Source organism: Lepidochelys kempii, chromosome 19 (assembly GCF_965140265.1).
Source record: "Lepidochelys kempii isolate rLepKem1 chromosome 19, rLepKem1.hap2, whole genome shotgun sequence".
In the NCBI taxonomy this organism is placed as follows: domain Eukaryota; kingdom Metazoa; phylum Chordata; order Testudines; family Cheloniidae; genus Lepidochelys; species Lepidochelys kempii.
In genome coordinates this window covers 5,740,304-5,764,205 of record NC_133274.1, presented here as the reverse complement: position 1 = coordinate 5,764,205, position 23,902 = coordinate 5,740,304, and the positions used below count along the sequence as shown (strand labels likewise).

Sequence of the window (23,902 nt, the reverse complement as noted above, 5' to 3'; positions counted from 1 at the left end):
GTGGTCTACAGCAGTGGTCGGTTTGGAACCCAGGAGTCCGGCCAGTGCCTTCACCGCAAGTCCAGCCGGGCTCTCTCGGTGCTACGGGGCATGTAACTGCATCTTAACGGCAGTGTGGTGGTTACCGGACGCTCACACGTCTCAGGAGAGGATCCATCCCCCGCCCCGGCCGTGATGCGCCAAGGAAGCGGGGCGCAGGGGCTGTAACCTAGAGCGGGGCTACGTTTCTCTAACCAGAAACGGCCCCTTTTTCAAAACTGAAATTTTTCATGCAAAATTGGTCGTCTGTTAGAATTTTTCATTCCCCACACCCCCGCGCAAAGAAAACAACAAGCCCGTGCTGCCTTTTGGGGGGCCACTGGTATCGAAAACGTCCTCAGAACAGTTGTCAGGACTTCTCATTTGCTAAAACCAGGCTTGGAGGCACAGGGCAGAGTTTTAACCCTCGCTTGCCCAGCGTTGGCGGCCTCGGCACTGAGCGCTGCCTTGCGTCCGGCTTGCCTGTCTGGCCTGTAAGCTCTGTAGGGCAGGGGCTCTCTGTCACTGGGTGTCTGTACAGCACCCTAGCACAAAGGGGCCGTGATCTCAGCTGGGGGCTCTCAGTGCTCCCAGGACCCAAACACTCGCAGCGAACCCAGCCCAGCATTTTGCGGGTCTCTCAGAGCATCGGGCTGCCCCATGGACCTGCAGTGGAACGCCGACACCTCCAACCTTCAGGCTTTCGAAGGCCATGGCAAACCGTCCTCCCGGCAAAGGGCTCTTACCCATAATTCCCTCTGTTGATGGCATCAATCATCTCCCCATCGATGAGGCAGGGGTGCTGCTCACAGTCCCACTTCCCGTTCCCGCTGCAGGTGCTGGGAAGAGGAGATAAGAGACGGGTCAGCCAGGGAAGCGGGTCCGGCTGGGGAAACGTGGGACAAGGCCTTGTCCTCGGCGCGGGACGGGACCCCTACGTGCCTGCCTGCGCTAGAGATCTGTCGTGTGAGGCCGGAACCAGTCGTTCCCTCTCGCTGGCTCCCTGGCTGCACCCAAAGCCACCTCAGCCACGCATGGCCCACGGCACAAGTTGGGGGAGCTACCCCAGGTGGCAGCCGATACTGGGTCTCGAGGGAAGCTGCATCCATTGCTGCTCCAGAGCCGCAATTCAGCTGTCGGCCTCCGCTCCTGTGCCTTCCCACAACCCCCCCAAGACCCCCCGGCCCCGCACCCGCAGCAGCCCATCTACCTACGCACCGCACCGTGCTGTTTGCAAGCCAGCACTTAAAGGGTTGGACGCTGCCTTCAGAGAAGCAACTAAACTCGCTTCCCTGCACCTTTGGAGCCCCGTGGGTCTGCGAAAGTGAGCCAGAAAGCCCTGGAAATCAGTCCTTGGCAATCAGTCCTTGGCATGAGACTGTGACCCGTTCCCCTGCTGGTCGCTGCTGGGGCTTGGAAGGGCAAAGGAGCATGGGATGAAAACTAACGAGGCTGAAAGTTAGCCAGGCTTTTGCAAACATCACTATACTCTGGGGCTGGGGGAAGGTTCAGAGCAGCGAGCGCTGCCTTTCCATTAGTTCAGCAGCCCGAGTTAAAACCGGGGAACACGAGAGAGTCTGCACTAAACCTTCGGGGAAACCTAGCCAGCCCTTGTCCGCATTACGGGCACTGCAATAATGCTGGGGCCGCAGCTATGCCGCTGTATCTCCGTGGCACAGACGGCAGCGACAGACGGGGTTCCTCCATTGCGGCAGGAACTCCTGCCTCCCCCGTCAAAGGCACCATTCTTCCGTCGCCCCAACTGCATCTACCCCGGGGCTTCGCTCGGCACAACTACAGAGCTCCAGGGAGCGGGTGTTTCACACCCCGCCCTGACGGAGTTACCCTGATGTAACGTCTCTGCGGAGACCGGGCCTGGGATGCCTTAGAAGAGCTGGGGAGAAAAGGAAGAGCAGGCCCTGCTCAGAGCCTTTAAGGCCAGAGGGAACCATCCTGATCATCTCTGAGCTCCTGCCCAGCGCAGGCTGCAGAACCGAGTTGCCCACCGGCTCCTGCAACAGGCCCAGCGCCTCCAGCTGAGTCACTGAAATCCTCAAATTTGACTGCAAGGCTCCAAGTTACAGAGCAGCCACCGCTGACCCTAGTTGAGACCAGCAAGTGCCCCGTGCCCCACGCGGCAGGGGATCCGCGGGGCAGTGTGGGGAGGCTGCAGCCTCAGGATCCGAGGGCAGCAGCAGAGCTGTGGAATGCTGGGGGGCGGAGAGCATGAAGCGGGCCCCTGATTGCCTCGCTCCCATAGGCACAAAACGAAACCCATTCCCCCGCGACACCATTCCAGCACCTCCAGTTCCCTGGCACCCACGGGGAGCTCACACAAGCCGTCTCCAGCATTAACCAAGCTCCAAGCAATGCTTGGTATTTTCTCCAAGACCCCTGCTGGTTTTTGCTCCTTTTCCAGCCCAGAGAGGCTGCACTTCCTTTTAAGGCTAAGGAGCTGCCAGGCAGGGCTCTCCAAGTATAGACAGAACTGAGCCGGCAGGGAGCATCACAGACCCGGGCCCAGCCTTAACCCTTCCCTCCCCGGGACGCTGAGCGGGAGATCTCGCCCTGCCTGCCTCCCAGCAGGGGACAACTGCCTCTTTGGGGGGGCACTGGATGTCCGGTGCCCCTACACCCCCGCTGCCAGGCTCCCGCTGCTGGGTGCATGAGGCTGCATGGCCAGACTGGGCGGGCACCGGTGGGCAGATGGAAGCAGGTGTTCCACTGGGGGGTGGATAGTGACACCCTCCCTGCCACACTACAGAGGAGAGAGGGTGGGAACGCAGACGGGGTGGAGGAGTGGAGATATCCCCCCCACCACCTGGGCAAGAAAGGAGCTGGGGGAGGGGATGACCGCTCCCTCCCACCCCACCCCACCCCTCCCCTGGCCAAACAGTGATCCCCTCCCTCCGTCACACACCGGGCGCCCTGTGCCAGCTGCCTGGACAGGCTCTGGGGCCAGATGGGTGCTAAACATGCAGGCCTCTGTATTCCAGCTGATGGCCTTCGGCCGACCCAGGGAGGTCGGGAGGAGGGGGGGCAGGGGGGAGAGTGCTCCTTGCTGCCCCCTCGCCAGCTGCCCAGGACCAATGGAAAGCTGTGGACCCCTGCATCCTGCCCCCTGGCTCACATGGAGCTCTCAGCAACCAGGCGGAGGGAGGGGAGAGTTTATAACCTGCTGGCAACCATCAGCAGATTGAAGAGTAAGCGGCCATCCCTCCCCAGGGATCACAGGGGACGCCCCTCCCTGCCCCGAGGCCCCAGGAAGTGGAGCTGTAAGGCCTGAGTAGCGTCTCTGCCCCTGGAAGGGTATCAGCATCTGTGCAGGGCGACAGGGGCAAAGGGCTGGATGTGACGCCCACGCCCCGGGCCACTCCTCTCCCCTGGTCCTGCGGTACCTGAATTCCACCTCACCCCAATGCACCCACTACTGGCTGCTCCCCCGCACTCTCTAGCACTGAAAGAAGCAGACAGGGCCTCAGGACTCCTGGGTTCCATTCCTGGCTCTGACACTGACTTGCTGTGCAACCTGCCCTCCCTGAGCCTCAGTTTCCCATCTAAAATGGAGGTAGCTGCTGGGGTTCACTGGTGACCCTTTTATTAAGTGATTTCACATCCTTGCACAGATGGGGCTATAGAAAAGCAGGGCAGTCACATCCAATTAACCCTTCCCACCCCACCCCCCAGTCCTGCCGAACGCCCCAGCCACATCCCGACAGTCCACGTGGGTCTAGGTGAGCCCACAGTCCAACCGGGAAGGAAGCACATCACTTTTCAGTGGGGAAAGGGCTCACCCGAAACAGGGACAACCGTGATAGCCTCCCCTGGGGCCAGGCTCCTCTCTCAGGCCCAATGTTCCTTAGAATCAGAGAATCATAGAAGATCAGGGTTGGAAGGGACCTCAGGAGGTATCTAGTCCAACCCCCAGCTCAAAGCAGGACCAATCCCCAACTAAATCATCCCAGCCAGGGCTTGGTCAAGCCAGGCCTTAAAAACTTCTAAGGAAGGAGATTCCACCACCTCCTTCTGTGTGTTATAACCCAGGGGGCTCTTCCCTCCCCTCTGCCTGGCGATCGCGCCGCTGCCTTGCACCGGTGAGGCAATGGAAAAAGCCAGAGTTCAAATTCCACGGCCTCCCAGATGCTTTCCAAGCCCTTCGCTCCCCCCCTCCCCCCCGCTGTTTGGTCTCCGCACACACGGTGGTGCCCTGGCTGCTGGAGCATCTTGTTATTAACCCTGGATCTCTCCCCGCTGCAATCCACAAGGTCGATCCCAGCCCGGGGAACTGCCCCTGGTGTAGACACGGCATCTCTCTCAGGAACTAAATCAAGGAGCAGAGCAGGCCCTGTTATACATGGCGGTCAGGGGGGGTGGTGTGTAAGGACTGACGAAAGGTGCTGGATCGACAGCCCATGGCCAGACCCCGGGCTGCCCCACACAGGGGGCCCAGCAATCCCGTGGCTGGAAGTAAACAGTGGTTTCACAGACGTTCACACCACCTCTGCCTCTTAGACTCTAGGCCGCTGTGGGGGCTGGAGCAGCCCCTGGTGTAAGTTAGAGCAGCCCCTGCCAATAAAACAAACCCGGTCGCCAGTGGCCCTTCCTACCTGCCCTAGCATGCTGCCGTGTTGGGGGCCGGGAGGAGGAGCAGCAGGGGTCTACTTATGGGTGGAGAGGGGCCTAATGGCCTCTAACTCTGGGTCAATGCAGGGCTGGATCTGCCTGTGGGGTCTAGTAGGACATGGGGAGAGAGAACTGAGTGGGAGTAGCTGGGGTCACACAAGATGCAGACGCATCTGGAGTAAGAGCTGAAAGGGGAATTGCTTATTAAGTCCTACGTGGGGTCAGGACTGGGAATATTTTGGCAGGAGGAGCGTTCAGCCCTCAAAGGCCCAGCCCTGCTGGAAGACACTTCCCCTTCTGCAGGAAAGGCAGCCGGTTAATTTTGGGAAACTTCAGCCCTTATTAAAGCCCCCACCCGGGGAAGGGTCTGACCCCTGCGGCCACAGGAGCTTGGGAACTGGTCAGGGAAGAGTTTGCTTCAACACTGAGTGCATCCCACCCCCGCATTCCTGCCGATAAAACACCAGTGAGAGTTGGCTCCTGAGACAGACAATTGCAACTAGTGGGAGGGGAGTTCCAAAGATTAGGGATGGGGGCGGGGGAGGGCATTTCCAGAGCTGCTCTGCTGTGATTGCCATACACTGGGTATCCTCCCAACTCAATGCTGGGCTGCTGGAATCAGCTCTCAGCACGCTGCTGAGAAAGGAGGTTCATTCACGCTGCAACCGTAGCCAGCTTTCGTAAAGGGAGGCAAACCAGTGTCTGTGCTGGGGCTGCAGCCTGGGGGGTTTGACTAGATGACCTCTAGGGGTCCCTTCCAGACGTACATTTCCAAGCCACCGTGGGGTTATCAGGGCAGAATTTGGTCTTGGTGACACCTCTGCAGGAAATAGCGATGAACCCAAAACTGACCCAATCTGGGATTGCATCACCAATTTAACACTGGGCAAGTCAAAGGATTCGCTGTGGGTCATTAAGCATTCCGGCCCAGCTTCCAGAAACCCCACGGCTGCGTTATGGCTCTGCTGTGGAAATTCTGGGTGGCCTGTGCAATTCCATTGCAGGCCCAGGGAAAAGCTGGCCGTTCCCAAAGAGACTGGCACCCAAATCTCAAAGCCAGCCATTGGATTGGCATCAGAGATTGGCTGGAATCTGTGACGGATCATGCCTCTGGTCCCACTCTCCTGCCAGTGCAGCTGACCCCTACAACACATTCTTTGATGCTGTGTGCAGTCTAATTTTACAAGAGATGGGCCTCCCGCTGAGCACAGCCTTGTGAGATCTCTCTGTCAGGGGATGAGGAGGAAATGTTGGGCAAGGGGTTCCCCTAAGGAAAAATACATTTTGAATGGTTTAAAGAGAAACCTGAGTCATCTGACTTAGCTGATGGCAAACAGCTTATTAGCAGCTCAGGAAATAATTAGCAAAGCCTGGTGGCAGCAAGAACCCTGATCAGAAGCCAAAGCACTCACCAGAGGTTGCAGTTTTCTCTGTAGGTGGCTCCGGTTGGGTACTTGTGTTCACCACGATCACAACCTGGACAGGAGAGAGGCAAAGAACAGACGACGGTGAGGAACAGTTGTGCAGGGATACACATGAGACTAGTTAGATCACTGCTACCACAAAGCCTGGTCCAACTCCCCATACAGTCAGTGGGAATCTTTCCATTGACTTCAAAGGAGCAGGAGCAGGACCATAAGCCACATCACCAGCCCACAGAGAATAAGGAGCCATGGTCACAGAGAGACTAAGTGAGTCGCCCAGGGTCACACAGGGAGTCTGTGGCAGAGCAGGGAATTGCTCCTAAGTTTCCCAAGTGAGTGCCCGAACCACTGGACCACCCTTCCAAACTAATCCCCCCCGCCCATTTAGAATGGCTTTGGGTTTGCCTTGGCAATATTCTGAACCCCTCTGCATCACAGCCAATCTCAGACAGGTTTTCCGGGCCTACCTGAGCTGTACTGGGGGGCACAGCTCTTGCATCTCAGGGTTTAATTCTGTCTCATGGGAGGAGGAACCAGGTCTCTCCAACTATCCCCGGGGGCCAGTAGGCCCTGCAGGGCTTTAACTCACTCCTCCCCTTGCTGTCTCCTAGCTGCTAGGTGTGTCAGGGCAGCTGGACAAAGTGCAATTAGAGACGGGGGTGGGGGTGGGGGGGTGACTTAGCACCCTCTGACTCATCGGCTCAGGGCATGTGCCGTGGTGCAGAGGAGGCTCTTTGTGCGGTTTGGGGTTTGGTGCCGGACAAGCTAAGCGTGTCCACGGTGTGACGCATGCCCTGCAACCTCTGATGTAAACATGCTCCAGGCTTTTCTCATGGCTCCCCACAGCTCAGTCACCCGGGGTCCCTCATATCCCAGCATGGCCGCCGCAGAGCCCCCTCTCAGGCCAACCCCTCCACGGCTCCGAAAAGGGTGCCCACCGCCCCCTGATTGGGGCATAGTAAAGAGCGCAGGGTGGTTTGGGCCACAACTGTGGGACCCTGCAGCGGGGAGGGCAGACGTCATTCCCAGAGAGCAGCGTTCACAGGGTGAGATCATGCGAGAGACTCGCCGCCTACGCCCATGTGGATTGGAAACATTTCCGATAAGGCGCCAGTTACAAACGCCTTATTCATCTTTATACGCCAGCTGGTTCCTCAATGGCTTCTTAGAAAGAGTTTTATGACATGCATTAGAGGGAGGGACACGCAGCTCAGCGGATGCCCTGCCTCCCCAGCAAGGTACGGCAGGGTTAACATTACAGTGAAACATACACGGCTCCGAGCACCACGATCTCGACTGATCAGGTTCTGATCTCAGTGAGAGCAGCATCAACCCAAGGCCCTGAGCCCTAGACAAAGAAAGGTCCCGTTTTCAAGCGTAGGGATGTAACTCACAGAACTGGCCAGATTCCAGCCCGGCTCATTATCCTGGAATTCCCCTGGCATGGTCAAAGCAGACAAGATAGTCCACTTCCTTCCCCCGTCCCAGCTGGCCGGGCAGCATTGCTAGGTGATAGCTGCCACATTTCAGCCCGGGCAAAAGGACCCATTTATCTCTGTAGGGTCAAAGTCTGTGTCCAGGTGTACCGGGTGACATTCTGGAGTGAGTCCACTGAAGGCAAAGGCGTTATCTGGATTTACTGTGGCGTAACAGAGCACAGAATACAGCCCATAGGGTGTATGGTGCTGTGGGGCCTTCAGACGAAGGGTGCTAGGGAACGGTCAATAACTAATGTGGCCAGATTCTCCATTGGTGGAAGTCACCAGGGCGCCAATGCATTTACACCGATTTACACCAACTGAGGCTCTGACCCTACGTTCCTAGAAATGGAACTGGAATGTACTGGGCCAAATTCTGCTCCCAGTTACCCCCGGGGCAAAGTCAGACTGGGCATTAGGAAGCCAAACCTCCTTTGTCTCCAGTGGCATTTGCACCTCTTACGCCAGGACTGGGTTTGCCCAGGAGCAGGATCCGAGGTCTCCCTTCCCGGCCCATGAGTTTTCCAGCGCCTGGCAGCTCTGGGGTTACGACTCTTCGCTCAAGAGGCGGGCAGAGCTCTAGGAAAAGCTGCTGGCAGCTCCCACCGCAGCCCGGGGCTGGAGAAAGGCAGCTGTGAAGCGCACACATTCCCAGCCGCTGTCGAGCTGAGGTCTCGCAGCTGCCAAGGAAATTATCCCATCTTAAGTGGGATCTGTGATAAGGGTGCTGGCGGGAGAGACCGGGGAAAGGCAGCCTGATGCCGAGCAGACCACCAGGGGGTGCAGGGAGATGCCTTCCCATGTCCGGGGGTTTGACCCTGGGGTGGTCCCCTTATGGATGGGGACAGGGGGATGGCTGCTGGACAGAGGCCCTGTTGAGCAGCTTGCTATTGACTCCAAAGGGGAGGAGAGGGGATCACTGAGGGCCGGGAAACACAGAGGTTGCAGGTTCAAATCCTGCAGCAGGCGGGACCCCACACATTATCCCCGTTCGATAGATGTCTGGGTGGCGAGGGCGGGTCCCAGCCTAGTTCCTAGGGGACAGATTTGACCTACACAGACTCCACCAGAAGGATTGATCTCTCATTGGCAGCCTCGGCAGAGAAGCCAAGCACTGAACAGGCCCCGGGGACTGAGCTATGGGGGTCGCTCTGGGGTAGGAGGATGGGCGGGAGCTGTGTGGATGCGAGGGATGGAGCTTGCATTGCTGCTGACCCCCTGTGGATACCCGAGGCCCTGGGTCCCCAGGCCAGAGCAAGCTGCTGGAGGGGGTCTGCCCCATCTACCTTTGTGCACGGCCAAGGGGGGCGGGATGCCCAGGCAGTACTCCCAGAAGTCAGGGCAGCAGTCGGAGACGGTGCGGTTGCAGAAGAGGTCGCAGTAGCAGATGGTATCCAGGTAGGGCACAGTGCAGGCATCGTCCCTGCCCACGCAGCAGGCATCATTCCTCTCACAGTACGAGCCGCCGGCGTCCCGGATCCCCCGCTCGTGCAAGCCTGGTGCCAGCTCTCTGCGGGTCCGTGCTCTGTGGGCAGAGAGATCCTCTGCTGCCAACAGCCAGAGGGTCAGGAGAGTCCACAGCAGCCTCATCTGTGGGCCGACGTCCCCGGAATCTGCAGGGGCCAGAGAGAGAGAAGGACGGGACGTGAGGAACGCAGTGTCCGGAGTGGACATGGGCAGCTCCTGGCCCACATCCTCGTTCCTAGGGCTGGGCTCAGAGCTCAGAGGGGGACACGAATCCAGAGGGACACAAGCGTCACCATGATCTCACCTTGGGCCCCAGGCCAGTGGCAGGTGCTTGACACCAGGGCTTCTGAACACAGGCAAGTGGGACTTGCTGTGGGGGGCTAGTGAATTGGTGGCTGCCAGGAGACCCTGAAATGGAGCTTTCCCAGCTTTGCCCAGCCCGAGGACAAGATGCAACCGGGATCTACGCCTTGTTCTCCTCCAGGGGAGAAATAATCCACCACCTGCCCCCCATGACCAACCCACCCATCGCAAAATGTTCCCCTTGCCCACCGACTGGCCTCTAAGATCCCAGCCCTGAGTCCTCGCTCTGCCTGCATCGCCCCCTGCTAGGAGGACAGCCAGGCCGCACCACCGCCTGCCATCCGCGCCGGTGCTTGCTTCAGGTCTTCAGCATGGCATGGGCCACAGCACGGCCATGCGGCTCTGTGAGCCGTTCTCCTTTCAGGCAGCCACTCAGGTGGCCAGCAGAGGCTCTCCAGGCAAGCCCCACTGGACACAAGAGCTGGGGCGGTGGGGGGGACCGGGACAAGGGAGCTAAGGCAGCGAACCACCCTTCAGGGGAAGCCGCCAGCTTGTTCAGCTCTCCAGGAACAAGCCCCCATAATCACCTCGCCAGACTTGCATGCACGGCTCTGCAGGAGACACCATGCATCCTCTGCACCCCTGTGCAGGAGAGCGTGAAACGCTGACCAGCTAGCAAAAGAGACTCTGCTCTGGAAACTCACGAGCAAGGGTATCGCCCAGAAGGAGCCGGGGAGATTTAACGAATGGCTCTGTCCTAAGTGCTGTGAGGACAGATTCTCTTCCCTTTTGAGTTTCTTGCCAGGGAAGCCACCACGGAAGGTGGCTGATTCATCAGAGCTACTGATGCAGAGCTTGGGAGCTATCACCCAGAGCCTCAAAGGTATTTAGGCACCATTTGGGAGTTAAGTGCCCAAATACCTTTCAGGGTCTGCACCGAAGAAACCAGAAGGAGATGCAAGTGGGGGTGTTCCCTTCCCATGCAGATTGACAGCTGTCAGTCACCTAGCATCACACCTGGCTGGGACAAGGGGGGAGCTGGGGTGCCTGTTGTTTGCAAGGTGGGGGGAGAAAGGTTTGTTGCTTCCCAAATCTTTACCAGGCTAAAGGTACAAACTTCCTTGGTTCCCTGTATGTTAGATAACCAAGGTGAGGGCTCCCAGTGGGTTAGGTAGGATCAAGGCTGCAGCAGGCTGCAGGTTAGGCAGGATCAAAGCCCAGGCTAGCAGGGAGCTTGATAAAACTGGGACCCATGCTCCCAGCAGCTCAGGCAGCGGAAGCCAGCTGCAAGCTCTGTGCACACTTAATATAAGACCAGGCTTTGGCTGCTACTGTTGCCATCTGTCATGGTTCTGTTGCTGGGGTCTTTGCTATTTTCCTTAAAGCCCCAGCTCCCAGAGTCAGGTGATTCCCTGAGACGTTCAACTTCTGTTTAGAAAACGATGTAAGTTTCTAGCCCTGCTGGTTGCAGAGAGAAACTGGAAAACGGGACCCCTAAGTGCTCCCCCACCAGGAGAAGCAGCTGCTCTTTATTCTTTGTTAAATCCCACGATTGCGCAGGGCCTGGCTTACGAGGAGGTGATACCAGTTTTGCCTGCAGGGTCAGGCACAGCCCACCCAGGTCAGCAGCAGTGCAAGGCCGCTCCCAGCCTAGCCCGGGCAGCAAGAAGCAGCCAGGAATGTGCTGCAGCGTGTTCCTGTTTAATCCCCTCAGACTGGAGAGGGGAAGCAAGAACACGGCGGTGCAGCCAGCTGCCCTTGTGGCCTGTGGTCCACTGACCAAGGCTTTCTCGCATGCTCCTCGGCAGCGACACAGACTCAGAGCAGAATCAGGCCCGACATGCCAACGCCTTGCCCTGCACCACTGCATGGACTCCAGGGCTGCAAGCCAGGGGGGAGTCTGGCCCTCGGTGTGGCATTTGTGTGGGGCCGGGACTGGAGGGGCCCAATCCTGCATCAGGAATCCCCCGCACTGGAATCATCCAGCGCTCCATCCAGCAACGGGCTGCGGGCCAGATCCCTGCCATGACAGAACTGCACATATTGACCCCCATTCTGCTCTGGTGGCCTGCCGGCACTGGGGCGTTTTGCACCAATATAACCCCGGGGCCCGATACTCCAACTCAGGGTGCCCAGCGGAGGCACGTCCACCAGTGCAGAGTGGGTGGGAATCGACACCGCCGTGAGGGGCATCATGTCACACTCACTCTGCCCTGCTGTAAGTGACAGCACAAGGGGCTGAGCGACAGAGACTCAGGCCTCCAGCCGCTGCGCTGGGGTAAAGGCTGCAACGTGGCCAGCCCAAGCCTCTTTCCACGCAGCAGCACCCCATCTACACTAGGGCTTTGCATGGGCGTCACTGCACCATTGCAGCCCCGCCCGCAGTGACCCAGGTATAACTGCACAGACCCAGGTGTCAACACAAGAATTGGCCCCTGATTTAGTTAAATGGGTGCAAACCCCTGTGGGGATGCTCTGAATCTGGTGTAAGAGCAGCTTATTCCTGTCCATCTCTGGCCCCCATCTCTGAACTCCTCACCATCTTTAATGGATTTATCCCAACTCCCTGTGAGGCAGGCCAGTGCTATTATCCTCCAGATGGGGAAACTGAGGCACAAAGCGACTAAGTGATATTCCTAAGGACACCTAGGGGGTCTGTGGCAGAGCAGGGACTCGAACCCAGGTCTCTTACATCGCAGCCTCTTGCCCTAACCGCTGGACATTCCTACTTCTTAACCCTGTGTCTAATCAACGCAAGCTCAAAAAGCCTGGTTGTAACCAAAATCATTGTCCACACACTCATGCACCAGGTCAGTTAAACCAGTTTTAAATTGCCCCTTTTGTTATACCAGTGCAGCAACCCCTGGAGACAAGCCCGTAGCCTACCGACATCTCTGCAATCGCGGGCTAGGCTACACCGAAAACAGAGTCCGTTATTTCTGTGGGAGGCTGTGCCTGGAACATGCTGGTTTCGGATTCAGAGTGTCCTGTTTTGCTGTAGCTTGAGGCCTTTTTTGTTTTGTTTGTTAAAGTTTAACATTAAAAACTGAATGACGCAGGATCAACCGGATTTAGGCTCCGGAGTCACTTGGGCACTTTTGAAAATTTTACCCTTCAACTCACTCAAAATATGATGCTTTTAATTCAAAACCAGAGCACCCAGCCCCCGTTTGCACCAGTTTCGCCAAAGTGGGGGATTAAACCGATTTTGTTCTTTTGGTGGCAACTTGAGGGTGGATCAGCCCCGAGAGCGGGATTCACCCACCCATCCAGAGTGCAAATAATTGGAAGTGTGTGTGGCTTTTTGCCCCGCAATGCACCATCCCAGGGATGTTCCCTGCAGCTCTTCCCCTCACACCAATCCCTGCTCAGAGGTTTTATTTGCCTTCCTCTCAGCATTGTTCGGGGACATGTCAGAACTTAGCTTCCCTCTCTCTGTCTCTTTGATCTGCAAGGGCCAGTGTAGTATCCCAGACTGCAGGGCAGGACTGGGGGGAACTGGCTGAGCTGTGGGTGGGGAGGCCTGAGCTGGGGCAGCAGGGGGCTGTGGGACTAGCAGAGGATTTCAGGGCAGGATTGAGGGGACAGCAGCAGAGCTATGGAGGAGAAATTAGTCCAGTACCTGCTCACGCTGCTCCTGGCTCCAGCCTGCGTTCAATCCTTCCCTCTCTTTCATATTCACTTGGGTTATAGCAGTCTTGCCTGTAACTCCCTGGCCAGTCGTCCAGATAGGGGGGTTGAATGTGCATCTGAATGTATGCAGTGCTGTGATCTAGGACTTAGACAATGTGATGAGTTTTCAGGGCTCAGCAGCTAAATTAGGCAGGGAAGGGGAGGGGAATGGAGGTCAAAAGGCAGGGAAGGAATTTCAGTCTATCTTTGCCAGTGCCTTTGCTTACTGCAAGGTAAGCAAGCTGCCTTCATTTCGTTAGCTTAACCCTCTGACCTAGGTCTAGGACATCACAGAAACAAGCAGCATGGAGCATAAATCCTGGCACAGCAAAGCTAAAGCGGGCTCAGGAAAGTGCTTGGAATCTGGTGGCCGGTGGCAATTAAACTCCAGCATACAGTAGCATTGCTGGGCAACCGTAAAACACCAGCGGTGGCTGCATTTCACTGCTGGACAAGCCTTCCCTGGGCAGCATTGCTGTGTGACTGTAAAACAGCAGTTATGTCCCACCCCAGAGGAAGCTGCATTTCAGTGTTGGGTGAAGTCATCCCTGCAAATGCGGGGCCAAATCCGGATCCCATTCCCATTCTTGCAACCCTGCTGAAGTCAAGTAGGGGGTGTAACATGAGGGCAGACCTTGCCCCCGGTCTGTAAAGTGTGGTGCGTATCCCCTGGTGGGGAAGGAAGTCTACAAAAGGGGGAAATCAGCTTCCCCCAGCAGCGCAGCAAGGAAAGGCTAGTGGAATTCTGCTTTCCAGCCCCAGCCCAAACATACCCTGCCTTCGGAGCTTAGCAGCGGGCTGTTCGGGGCTGTGTTCTTTCCTCCCAGCTACACCTCTATTAAACACACTAGGGATAAGTTTCAGAGTAGCAGCTGTGTTAGATAAACACCCATTTTTTCATGGTCTATGTGTATATAAATCTCCTCACTGTATTTTCCACTTTATGCATCCGATGAAGTGAGCTGTAGCTCATGAAAGCTTATGCTCAAATAAATTTGTTAGTCTCTAAGGTGCCACAAGTCCTCCTTTTCTTTTTACTACGGATAAGGAGTCTAGGAGCTGCCCCAGTCCCTCCCAGTAAAAGCCCCCCCGCAATCTTCCCACGACACACAGCCCCCATCAATAATGCATCTACCCAGGAATGTATGAAATATTTGCAAAGCCTTCCAAAGTTCACCCCAGCTGAGCCAGCCCCTCTGGGCTGGGACCGGCTGGCAGCTGATCCTCCTGGACTGCAACCAGCTCCGAACCTAAATCAAAAGCTGAATCCAGTCTTCAAGAAACAAAATCGTCTCTCATCCTGTTCCCCTAAAGCAGTGAGAAATCCATGAAGCTGATTCCTTCCCTCCCCTCAACCTCCCGGCTGCTCCATGCAGAAATCAGCTGCCCACAGCTCCAGCAAAACCCACAGGGAGGAGGCAAAGCCCTCTAGAGCCCAGCTCCCTGCCAGGAAAGAAGAGGATTTTACCTGCAACTTGCCTGTCCCCGCACAGCAGCAGTCTGGGCTCGCCAGCAAAAGCCCTGTCGTCCCCCTGCAGGACAGAAACTCCTAACACAGGCAGAGCGGCTGAGCCACTCCTCTGGGCCTGGCTGTCTCACACACTGGTGCAAAGGGGCCCGGGCACTCCTTATGTAGCACACGCCTTCCCACCTCCACTCATCGCTGTCAGCCAGCCTTCCCGGGCTCCAGGGGGAAAGGCTGCCGCGTCCACATGCGCAGCCCAGAGCAGGGCTCCACATTCCCAGACAAGGGATGGGGTTTCGGGGAGCTCATTGGCCATTCGCCTTGGCTTAGGGGACGGTAGCTGGGCACGGAGATTTATCTCCCAGTCCCAGCATTCTTTCTTCCCCTCTTCGCACCCCAAGTAACCCTCGCCAGCACAGATACAGAGCAATCACCAGACTGGATCAGAACCAGGCTCCACCTAGCCCAGCACCAGCGGCTGCAGACGAAGGCGCAAGAAACCTGCCTGCACGAGAATCAACTCCCTACGGCATACCCCCTCCGAACCAGGCACAGGCCCCGAAAGCTACACTGCCCTACCACATCACAATAGCCTTGCGCCCAAAATAATGCCCCGGGGTGTGGCCATACTGCAGCTTTTTCCTAGATACGGTGACCAGAGGGCAAGTGTGAAGAATTGGGACGGGGCTGGGGGGTAATAGGAGCCTGTATAAGACAAAGCCGCGAAAATCGGGACTGTCCCTATAAAATCGGGACCTCTGGTCACCCTATTCCTAGAAAATATGCAAGGTGGGCAGAATTTCGATGGCTAATCTAGGTGTTTATTTTCAAGCATTTTTTTCTATTTTTATTGATTTAAATTTTCCTAGTCGTGGGAAATTACGGAGGGGCTCGTTCAATTAGTGAACGGCTCCAAACGTGACAGCTTTGGAAACTGCTCAAACACAGACGGTCAGCATCACACCTCAAAACACACCCAGCAACTACCCCTAAAGTGATAAATCCGCCCTGGCTTTACTGTTCAGGACCCTGGCCGGTCCTTTTGTAACAAGCCTAGGGCAGACATGGCGGGATTTGGACTCTAAATTCTCAAACAGTGTTTCTCTTCCTGTGCCTGTCTGTAGATTTTGATATTATGTGTCAGTTTGGGGGTGTGCGGCGAAATCGATATTTATCGACATTTACCAAGAAAAATCGAATCCCGCCAAGCCTAAGGATACTCTACAGCAGTGGTCCCGGGGCACGTCTTCACTCCAGGGAACAGCTGCAGATATGTTGCTGTAGCACCCGGAGTGTAGATATTTCCTATATTGATGGAAGGGTTTTTTTCAGTCAGTGTAAATAATCCACACCCCTCATGAGCCACGGTAGCAAATATCCACATGAGGGGTTTGCATTTTTTATACCCCGAGCGATGCAGATAGGTCGATCGAGATTGTGAAGTGTAGACCAGGGCCTGGTTAAGAAGGAAGCCCCTTGTGAGAAGGAGCAAGACCCTCCTTCTACCAGTGTAAATCCATTGACTCTAGTGAGGTTATTTCTCATTTACACCAGTGTATGTGAGCAGGCCCACGAGGGGTGAAGTGGTAATTCATCTCCAGACTGCGTGGGGCGTCAATCAACAGAGGGATCAGCCTCCATCTGTCCATCTACATCCCAGTCTCCAATATGTACCAACAAGTGTCCCCACTTGGATAGGGCCCCTGCAAAGATGGGGGTAGTCCTGTCCCCAAGTGGGGACGCAGCCAGGTTTAGTTGCTAGAGCAGGGGACTGGAAGTCCAGATGCCTAGGTTCTACACCTCTGCCACTGACCCGCTGCGTGACGTTGGGCACTTCCTTGCTCTGTGGCTCAGTTTCCCCCCCCCTTTGTGAAACAGGGATATCGTATTTATTTACTCACCTTGGTGAAACACTCTGAGACCCCCAGATGAAACAGGCAAACAGGCCAGCTGGCCCAGAAGAGATGTTAGGGCATGTGAGTGACAAAGCGACGGCCCTTAACGAGACACCGCTCACAGTTAGAGCAAGTAGCAATGATAGCTCTTGTCAGGCTGAGGGGTGTGAGCTGAGCGCGGCTGCTCAGTTCAGAGGCGGTGTGGAAGGTAGGGCTCATGCGTCTAAACGTCTTCCAGCGGCTCACTGTAAATTACATGGACTGATTTTCAGACCAGCTCAGATCCTACTGAGGCTCCACGTGAGGGGGCAGATTTTCAAGAGCACTCAGTACATTGGGTGCTAAGAACCTTTGAAAATCTGGCTCCTAGTGTCCCATAGGCTCAGGTATCATCAGGTAACTTCCTCCCTTACATGTGCCTTCAGCATCTTTCACTAGACCACCCTTATGGACCGTTAATCCATGCCCCCTGCTAAGCAGCAGGCCATCACCAAGGCAGCTGTGAACGGGAGTGGTGTGGATAACACTGGTCTCCATTTGCTCCCAGCCTCTTAGCCTGTGTCCAGGGATAAAAGGTGTGATGGAAACAGGTGTTAACCAACATGCTAGAACAGTCCAGTGTAGACAAGGCTTTATCGTGGTCAAGTTATAGTTTAGGGGCAGTTTAGGGTTTTTCTCAACCAGCTAATGTGTTGAAACTATGACCTAAGATCTTGGGACTCAGGAGCCCTGAGTTTCAGTCCCACCTCTGCCACCAGTCTGTTGGGTGACCTTGGGCAAGTCATGCCCCCCATGTGCCCTCAGTTTCCACATCTGTAAAATGGGGATAATGATATTGACCACCTTGATCAAGGGCTTAGAGATCTATGGAGGAAAAGCACAATATGAGAGTTAGGTGTTGTTATTAGAGCGTGTTAAAGTCACGCCTGCATCCCCACTGGCTCCCTCCCTAGTAACACATTGCCTATGGCTCCCCTGAGGGGTACGGAATGGGGGGCTGCTCGATCCAAGAACAGAACCCCCCCGCAAAGGAGCCAGAAAGCTGTGGTTTCAAGGCAGGGATTCATCTCGACCCCAGCTTGCCCGCCTGCCTGCTGCAGCCACTTTGCCACCATCCCCCTACCTGGCGGCTTGCAGTGCCAGTCTTGGGTTTCAAGGTTCAGGGGAGTGCGTGTGTAACGCCAGGGCACGGCTTGTCTGAATCAGATTTTGTTGTAATAGAATTAACTGCAGTGAGAGGGAACTTGACCTTAGAAATAAACTCCGTCCTTGAGGCAGAGATAGAATGCGGCCGGCTCTGAAAGTGAGGGTCTGAAAGAACTAGCTGGAACCAGGCGCAGTGCGGGCAGGAGCCATGCTGGCTTCCTGAAGATAATGCTGCCAATGCACCAAGCCTGGCCTGCAACAGCCTTCGACATAGTCCAGTCCTGGACTCCCTACACACAGCTCAGCTGCACCCCAAGCCTCACCTGCACCCCCATGCTATTCCCATCCTAGACTCCCCACACATAACTCAGCCGATGTGCCCCAACCCTGGCCTGCAGAAGCTCATCCCAGTGGCGAGGTGGCCCAGCTCCTTCACGACCCCAGCCTCTAGATGCCAAAGGTTCGTGCATTAAATCCCCCGGTTTAGCAACCCTTGGGCCTGGGCGGAATGTCCCAGAGGGGAGGTGCGCTGCTGTCTCAGCTTCCATGGGTGCAGCTGCTGGGTTTCACTTTCGGTGGTAACTACTAAAGGCCAGGAAGCCAGCGGGTTCAGTCTGGCTGAGTCTGGCCTGGAGGTGATGCAAGCTACGGAGATGTGCAGATTAGTTCTACTTGTGTCCTTATGTAACCCTTCTTCCAGGTAGAGCCAGCCGCAACAAGGGCCAGGTTCAGTATCTAGAGGTTCCTTTTCAACAATACAACAGAAAACTGGCTCGAGCCCCCACCCGGTGACCTGGGACAATTACACCCACCCCCTGGGCACCTCTAAGAGGCCATACTTCCCCTCTTGCAAGCACAGAGTCTGAATGTAGCAAAAACTTTTAATAAAAGGGGGGAATTAACTCAGCATTAATTTGGGAAAACACTGCAACTAGGGCTCCTAAACACAAACCATGAGCAAAAGACCCACCCCCAGGTAAGTTGGGCAATGTCCTTTTCCCCTCAGGGTCTTAAGTCCAGCAACCCAAAAGTCCCTTTCACATGCCCGTCCCTTCTCTGTACCCCACTCACAGTTGCTGGCCTGCGCCAGTGGAGCCCCAGAGTTCAGAGGTTCATCCACAGAGTTCGCCTCCCACCTGAGGGATAGCTCAGTGGTTTGAGCATTGGCCGGCTAAACCCAGGGTTGTGAGTTCAATCCTTGAGGGGGCCATTTAGGGATCTGGGGCAAAAATTGGGGATGGGTCCTGCCTTGAGCAGGGGGTTGCACTAGATGACCTCCTGAGGTCCCTTCCGACCCCGATAGTCTATGATGGCGGTGGAAAGGAGGCACCTTACGCGCTGCACTGCTCAGGCACTCACTTGTCGCCCCGATGGCTGATTGCCACACCTCTGCAAGGCTCTGCTCTGGCCCTCTCCACCAGCCACCCTGCTGGCCACTTCTCTCCACTGCCCAGCTGGCCCTGGCGAGTGGCCAGCTGGCAGAGAGACAAGATGTATTCAGACCCCCCACACACACACTTAGCACCGCTCTCAGCGATTTCAGCTGTTAGTGGGGGGAGCCTCACTGCTAGTGCGTCTTTTGCAATAGAGACAGGTCCCAAAGGAGGTCAATTACCTCGTCCCGGGTATCAGTGATCTCAGCTCTGCAGCAGTAACAAGACTCTCAACTGAAGCTAAATTAGCTCTTTGAATTATACCATGAAGAGAGGAAGGATGAAAGAGTATCTAGTCCCCTTCAACAAGACCCACACCACCAACTACAACTCTCTCTCTACTCATTGGGCTTTGGAACCCATGTCCCCTGCTAGCGAGTGCCATTCAGCTGAGGGTGAGTCCCTCCATTGGGGTATGCCAGGTACAGTTCTGCAGCCCTCGGTTCACACAACAAGGATAACAACCCTTTATTACTCCTGCCCCAGCAACAAGGAGGCTGGGGATCCAACACTAGCCACAAGAGATCATTAGGCAAGCAATCCCATCATGCTGAGCACCTAGGCTGGGTGAGTGTGTGCATGCAAACGAGATCAGCTTCTGAACCCTTTTTCCACAGCTCACCACTAGATGTGAGGGGAGAGCTCATTCAGACTCTGCTTACACTTACGTCCCACCCGTCATCACCATCGAACCCCTAATGAATAATGTAATGAATGTAATCGAACCCCTAATGAAATCTTAGTAGCACTCAGTTGGACCGCTGTTGTCAGCCTATGAACTTGGCAGCCACAGGAGACCCTGGCGCATGGACCCATACAAGTAACCCTACATACGCCTCCCTAGACACATCTCTCCCACAGGACACGATCATGCCATCACCCACGATGCATTGCTGTTTGCACTCCGCGCTGCATTTACATTTCGGACAGTCAGACCTGGAGCCATTTTGGATTTGGAATCCCTGTCAGTTTCGGGGGGCGGGGCAATCTCTACAAAATCCCAGGGGGCTCCCCCACTTCCCAGTGATGATGATGTAATAGTAAAGGCAGTGTGGGGGTTCAGCTTAAAGGTTACAAGCAAACAAAAGCATTTGGGGTTAGCACAGAAGAGTCCACAAGCCAATCAGAAATAAACGGAAATAACCCTGATTGCGTCTTCCTGGACATTGCTTGATCTACTTACATATCTGAGGCTTCGACAAAACCTGCTGTGGTCTCTTGACTGGCGCACCCCAACACGAAGCGGCTGTGTGACCCAGTTCTTGCACCGGGACAGCCTTGCTGCCAGTTCTCAGCCCTGAGCGACACCCACCGGATCTCGTGTGCACCACGATGCCCCTTCACTTTGCTGGGCATATGGCAGCTGCGGTGTTGCAGGGCGCTTTAGGGAATAAAATGCAACAAGAGGGGGGCTGGGGGTGGGCGTCAGCTGTTGAAACCAGCGATGCTGCGAGCTTTATGGCCTGGGTTCTGCCCGGGGTGAGTGGAGGTGACACACGCCCCACTGAGGAGCGAGCCTCACGCCCCTTGCAGGGGGACTCCCTTATTCCCAAATAAATGCAGAGTCCCTTCTCCACCGGCTAAGGGGGTGCTGAACTATGCACCCTGCTCTCCACGACAGCACTCACTGGAGGCCTCCTGCAGAGGCCTGGTCTCCGATAAGCTCTGAAAGAAAATAGGGGCTGACGGTCTGAGTGGAGGGGTGCAGGGAGCCCGCTCCGGCCTGGACGATAATCAGCTGTGCTGGGTTTGTTGGTACAGCCCCCCCTGCAGCCTTGTCTCTCGTCCGCTCAGGACCCCTCCTGCCTGTCCGGCGCTCGGGCTGCCCCCCACGAGCCATCACACAATGGCCAAGTCACTGGAGCAGCTGCCCCGGCCTGCGCCGTGGGGCGGCTGTTGCACAACGGGCCGGTAACCCTTCGCGGGGGGCGTTACTGTGGAATAAAGAAGGTGACGTGAAACTGAGACCACAGAGGCCCTCTGTAAAGATCAGGGGTGAGCCGAGGGGCCCCGAGACGGCAAAGGAAGCAAAAAGATGAAGCTGAATCATCTCATGCCAACGTCTCCTCCGCCCAGTGAGTTTGCAAAATGCAGAATGGGCCACACTGAGTCACACAGGGTGGGGGGCAGCACAATGTCCCGTCAGCTGGCGGGTGGGTCAGCCGAGGGCCGTAGGCTGGGTGAGAACAAGCTGCACTCAGTACCCCGATGTGTCACTTCCGGGGGACACTGAACCAGCCTCTGTCAGCCCTCCAGCGCAAGGACAGCCGGGTCAGACGCCCAGTGGCTCCAGTGAGGTGGGGACGGGGTCTGTATTTGGAGCTGGTGACGGAAGGGCCGGGTAGCGAGGTGTCTGGGGGTGTTTCGCAGCAGGGTGACTGGGGCCCTTGCCAGGTATTGCTCTCTGCTGCCACTGGGAGGGGCCTGGCCTAAGAGCTAGGGGGAGAATGAATGAATGAATGAATGAATGAATGAATGAATGGCAGACAAGCCTACAGGATGGAAAAGGTGGCTCAGACCAAAATAATAAATAATAATATGACCAGCTTCTCTATTTTCTGACCATCCTGCCCTGCTGCACCTTGTAACGAACACAGAGCTGTCCACAGGTCAGGTCTGCTGCATGCAACAGCAGGGCGCAATGGCTTGGCCATAGAGCCACGAACCTACAGGCCCCTCCCAAGCACGGGAGCGGAAGGAGACAAAGACATGGAAGCCTCGGGGCCGAGATCCCCTCACACCCGCAGCCAGGCAACAGCTGGAATGAGCAGCATACACAGGGGAAGAGGAAACAGGGGAAGAGGGGGTGTGGGGGCGCAGGCACCCAGCTGAGAGGGCAGCCCAGCTGATGGGAGGAACAAATCCAGAGCCTTACTGGGGATCCCAACCCATGGCTAAAGGACTGGACTGGGACTCAGAACATCTGGGTCCAACCTTGTCTCTGCCACTGACTCCCTGCGTGAGCTTGGCCAACTCACTGTGGGCCAGATTTTCAAAAGCAGCTCCCACGCTTCCCTGGCCACCTCCTTTAGATGCCGTCAGGGCAGCTGTTGGACGTGGAGCCCTTTAGAAAATCTGGCCCTTAAATGCCTCTGTGCCTCTGTTTCCCCTTGTGTGAAATGGGGATAATAACCCTTCCCTGCCTCATGGGGATACGGGGGAAGGGGACAGGGGGTTATGAGGAGGAATGCTCGGGAGGTGCTCGTGTACTCCACTGATGGGGGCCCTCGGTGGGCTAAGCATCTAGTCAGACAGGCTGTGGGACATGCACAGGCCAGTTCGGACCCGACAGGCCCGCTCCCGTGCACTGAGCTAGACAGCTGGCTCCTCGGAGGAACTGCTGGTAGACAACGTGTAATTAACCTGCAAAGTGCTACGGGTGACTGTAAATGCAAAGGCTCCAAAAAGGACCAGGGCTTTCTCTGACTAACAGAGGTGTTGATAACCGGGAGCGCAGCTATCCCTGAAATGGATTTTTGCTGGCTCCCGCTGGAGCAGATCACTGTTATATCAGTGAAAAAGGTTCACAGTGATTCTCTTCAGTACACAGCAGTGTACTGAGAAGGAATTACACAAGCAGCAAAGGGTTATATGAATCACATAACTTCTGTGTTCGACATTAAGAGCTACACATTGTTTTAACAAGTGTTTTGCTTTTGTTTCTTTACAAACATACACAAACAAGCCCTGCACTAGCCTCACGCAGTTTCTGCTTGGCAAACAGAGAAGGTGGTTACCAATTTTATAGATGGCTTCTTCTCTCCTTGTTAGTTTTTTTTTAGCCCTCTGGTCTGTTTCGGATTCCCCCGAAGCAAGGCCTTGGTTACCTTGAGTCCCCTCTGGTCTACAGTCCTCCTTGAGCCCCCGGAGCAGAGTTTTGGCTACTTTGTGTAGGAGCGTTGCTGTTTTAAGCGTTAATTAAGGAATTCCAGCCACACTAATTTACTTTGCTTGATTTTTATACTTTTTTTTTAAAGCAGTTACATGTCTTAAAAGCATGCCCAGTGGGCGGGCGTGTGGTTACTCCTTTTTACTTGATTGGTGTTTTAGAAGGGGCTGGGGCAAGGTACCGAATGAAGATCACCCCATGTTTACTCACTTATGAATTATTCACTCTCTTTCTCTCTGCGTGACATCCTTACTGTAAAGTCACTATGACCAGGTCGACCTGTACTCCATGCTGGAACTTTATACATGTGATCTTTTCTTTTGCACGGGCCTCTGTTTGTTGACTAATAGATTTAATATCAATCCCGTACACACAGACTTCGCCAGTTCTTTATCAAATTTGCTTCTGCTTCAAGGGAACCTGCTCCCAGGATCCTCTGCAGCCATTCAGCCATGTTTAAGTTATGTCAAGTTATGCTCACGCCATTCATTCAGTATGGCCACACTACTATGGCACCATCCCAACGGGAGGTACCTACAATGACACCAGCGCTGGGAAAATGTATGTGAAAGACCACACCATGGGCATGCTTCAGGGCAGAAGCAGATTGCCCGATGGGGGCAGGAGGAAATGGCCCGCTCCTGGGACAGTATTGCACAATGAGGTGCCTCATGGGAATGCCAGCCCTTTCTCTGCAGCATCCGGCTGCATCCCAGGTACCAGGTTAGATGGGCCTGTTCATGCCTTCCTGAGCTGGCGCCTCGGTGTTCTTTTGGGCTGTGCATATAAGGGCGCCTCCACCCTGGGAGGAAGTTGCATGCTTCGTGTTAGGAGCACAAGGCCAACAGCCCTGGGTCATTCACTTGCCCGATCCTTGACTCTGCTTGCATGCGACAGCACACAGGCCCAGATCCGCAGATATTTAGATGCTTAACTCCCACTGATTTCAGGATCTGGGCCTTAACTCTTATACAGGCTTGTCTCAGCCACAGATCTCAAAGTGCTTTACAATGGACGGGACAGTGTCATGAGGGAAACTGAGATACAGAGCAGTGACGTGACTTCTCTGAGGTCGCATGGTGAGTCAGT

The 23,902-nt window shown here is 55.5% G+C and overlaps 1 protein-coding gene across 4 annotated transcripts in view; it reads right to left on the bottom strand.

Moving 5' to 3' along the window:
- TINAGL1 (tubulointerstitial nephritis antigen like 1) overlaps positions 1-14,577 on the bottom strand; it is a 30,262-nt gene extending 15,685 nt beyond the window's left edge. For 3 of the 4 annotated variants that reach the window (XR_012155616.1, XM_073317626.1, XM_073317629.1), the window contains exons 1-4: positions 14,454-14,577; positions 8,830-9,156; positions 6,054-6,117; positions 765-857 (exon numbers count right to left, since the gene is read on the bottom strand). Coding sequence is in view for 3 of the 4 variants with exons in the window: in XM_073317626.1 (XP_073173727.1) it covers positions 765-857; positions 6,054-6,117; positions 8,830-9,133 (461 nt within the window). In the remaining variant the exon portion in view is untranslated. Of the gene's footprint in view, positions 1-764; positions 858-6,053; positions 6,118-8,829; positions 9,157-12,935; positions 13,127-14,453 lie in introns of all 4 variants that reach the window. The other variant, XM_073317628.1, reaches the window with a different exon arrangement.
- Between the last annotated feature and the right edge of the window lie 9,325 nt (positions 14,578-23,902).